At 44.9% G+C, this 2,778-nt stretch overlaps 1 protein-coding gene across 1 annotated transcript; it reads right to left on the reverse strand.

The window, feature by feature from the left end:
- Positions 1-1,092: 1,092 nt before the first annotated feature.
- On the reverse strand, positions 1,093-2,292 carry LOC107606433 (uncharacterized). Its single transcript, XM_016308498.1, has one exon. The coding sequence runs from the start codon at positions 2,290-2,292 to the stop codon at positions 1,093-1,095; it is 1,200 nt and encodes a 399-aa protein (XP_016163984.1).
- Between the last annotated feature and the right edge of the window lie 486 nt (positions 2,293-2,778).

A 2,778-nucleotide genomic window follows, 5' to 3' on the forward strand; every position in this document is an offset into this window, starting at 1 on the left:
TACTGAATAATGCATATTTTATTATGCTTATTTATCTTGTAAGTCTGGTTAATAGTATTTCTCTAAAATATTTTGTTATAAATGTAAATATTTTATTGAATAATATTTTTTTTCTGTATTTATATTGTTATAATGAGTGCATAGTATTCGTAGCTTCACGGTGTATTACACACTAAGAGAATCAATGAATTTAATGTGACGAGTCTAATAATTTTTACGAAAATTATGTTTGGTGTTGTTTGTAATTGTTTTATGTTAAGGGATTTTGTTACCCACGTTTTGCAGCCTAGTAGGGTTATTAGCGCCGTTAGGAGGTAGCAGAATATGCCCTTACATGACCGGATTATACCGTATCTGGAGACTGCCGGCTTGTATCATCTGGCTAGGCTAAACAGTCAGTGGTTCTGGGTTGATGAGTCTCTCCTTAACGCATTTATTGAGCAGTGGCGTCCGGAGACCCACACGTTCCATATGCCGTTTGGTGAGTGCACCATTACTTTACAGGATGTTGCGTATCAGCTGGGTTTGTCGATTGATGGTGTGCCCGTTAGTGGGTGCTTGAATGAGTTTGAGAATCTGATGGAACACGGTAGACCGGCATGGGTGTGGTTTCGAGAGTTGTTCGGGGAGTTACCTCCACAGAGTAAAATCAAGCAGATGACAGTGTACTACACATGGTTCCACGAGAGGTTCCGGGTTCTCCCTGCAGATGCTACTGATGAGACCGTGCGTGTATACGCACGCGCTTATATCCTGATGTTGTTGTCGTCTCAGCTGTTTGCGGACAAGAACGCAAACAGGGTTCACCTTCGCTGGTTGCCTTATTTGGCCTCGTTGGACGAGTTGGGCAGATATAGCTGGGGCTCCGCTGCACTGGCCTGGTTGTATAGGTGTCTTTGTCGTGGAACAAACAGGAACGTCGTTAACTTGGCTGGACCGCTACAGCTACTACAGTCTTGGATTTTCTGGAGGTTTCCCACTCTGAGGCCCACTGGTTTTGACCGGTTCGGGTTTCCTCTTGCTTCCAGGTAGGGTTTAGTATTATCCGTTAATAAATATTAAATACATCATGTGTTATGGTTTGTTTTGACATCATTTCAGGACCGTGATTGTTCCAGGCATTGTCGCCTGGATCCCAAGAATCCAACGTGGCAACTCCGCATAAGACTCTTCCCAATCTCCATATATTTCTGCCACTGCCTTCTGCTTAGCCATCCAAACCTTCCTATAACTAGGCCTGAAACCGTAATCAGCTTCTGTCGCTTGTTGAAGTACCTTTACCGTAACCGCAGCATCTGCCCTAACCATAGGAAGAATCCTCGCACAGATAACGTGGTAATCCAGCTGATGGTGATCACTTGAAATAGAAGTTGCGAGGCATGTGTGTGGCCCGTTGTACCTCCTAACCTCCCAAGTCCCCTTTCGTGCACGAAGCGCTACACGAATCAACCAAGTACAACCCTTGCCGAATTCCTTGCATTTTCCATGATACTTCAAATTATCCGATTCGACGACTCTGTACTCAACACCTCGCCAGATGCTATAGTCTTTTACACTCAGCACAGCTTCATCTTTACTCTGGAATGATTGCCCAATCTGAAATTCTGCAGAAGATCCCCCCACTCTATTACCACTGTCTTCCTGTTGACCAAGAGCTTCCAAGTTTAGTGTCGAGAAGTGTGGAGGGTAGTGATGAGAACCAGAACTTGCTGGCCTATGCTGCGCATGTGGATCGCCTCGTCTGTCATCGTCGCTATCACCATCGATATCAACAGGCTCCTGGTCAGACTCTTCGTCACGCATTGCATTCTCTACTTGATCAGGTCCACCAAAGTCTTCGATATAAGGTACGAGGCCACCACCGGTGCCCACAACGTGCGGAGGCTCAATGATTGCTGCATTCTCCAAAGGTATAGAACCAACAACCTCTGTTCGGTCTAAATCAGCCGCAAACGAAGGTGATTGAACCGGCGGAACATACGGTTTGACCGCAGGCATCGAACTAGATGCACCACCCGCGGCAGCTGGGCAGGGAACTGGCGCGGATGCCCCAGAACTATCGACACCAACCTCCAACTTCGTGAACAACTCATGGATTCTGATCTCCGGAAAACTCCGTACACAGTAGAACAGAACCCTAATATCTTCATCAGCCTTAACCGCAAAGGTTTCATACTGAACACCGGTCGATACAACCGCCATGGGAATCTTGTAGAATAGTTTCTTCACCCACTTGCTACCCAACACGCCAACCTTCTCCAAGATGCTGTTCTTCAGATCTGACAAAGTCATCGACGACCTGATAAAAACACTTAGTGGTTCTCTGTCGGTAAACTTCACACCTTTGCTTTTGCTTTTTTTTTATTTTCCCAGAGCAATGCACTAAGGCAAGAAAACTCTCTTCCTCACTAGCCATTGTGAAAATGATCTCTTATGGAGCTTGATTCACCAACATATATATAGACTTCCTGTCAACGTAAACCGTGGTGACCCACAGGGTTTTACGTGCAAAAGGATTCCTTCATAAACCGTGGTGACCCTCCACGGTTTATGCATGCAAATTTTCCTTACTAAACCGTGGTGACCTACCACGGTTTACACTCAATTTTTTTAAACCCTAATCCGCTATGGGTCTTCACGGTTTATGTACGTTTAGAAACCGTGGTGGGTTGCCACGATTTACATAGAAATGGCATTTTGCACATGCAGGTAACAAGAAACAGTTTTGCACATTCAGGTAAATATTTTCTCCAATTTATTTATTTAAGTAACTTGCCC

This window comes from Arachis ipaensis, chromosome B7 (genome assembly GCF_059453495.1).
Source record: "Arachis ipaensis isolate K30076 ecotype BB chromosome B7, ASM5945349v1, whole genome shotgun sequence".
In the NCBI taxonomy this organism is placed as follows: Eukaryota; Viridiplantae; Streptophyta; class Magnoliopsida; order Fabales; family Fabaceae; genus Arachis; species Arachis ipaensis.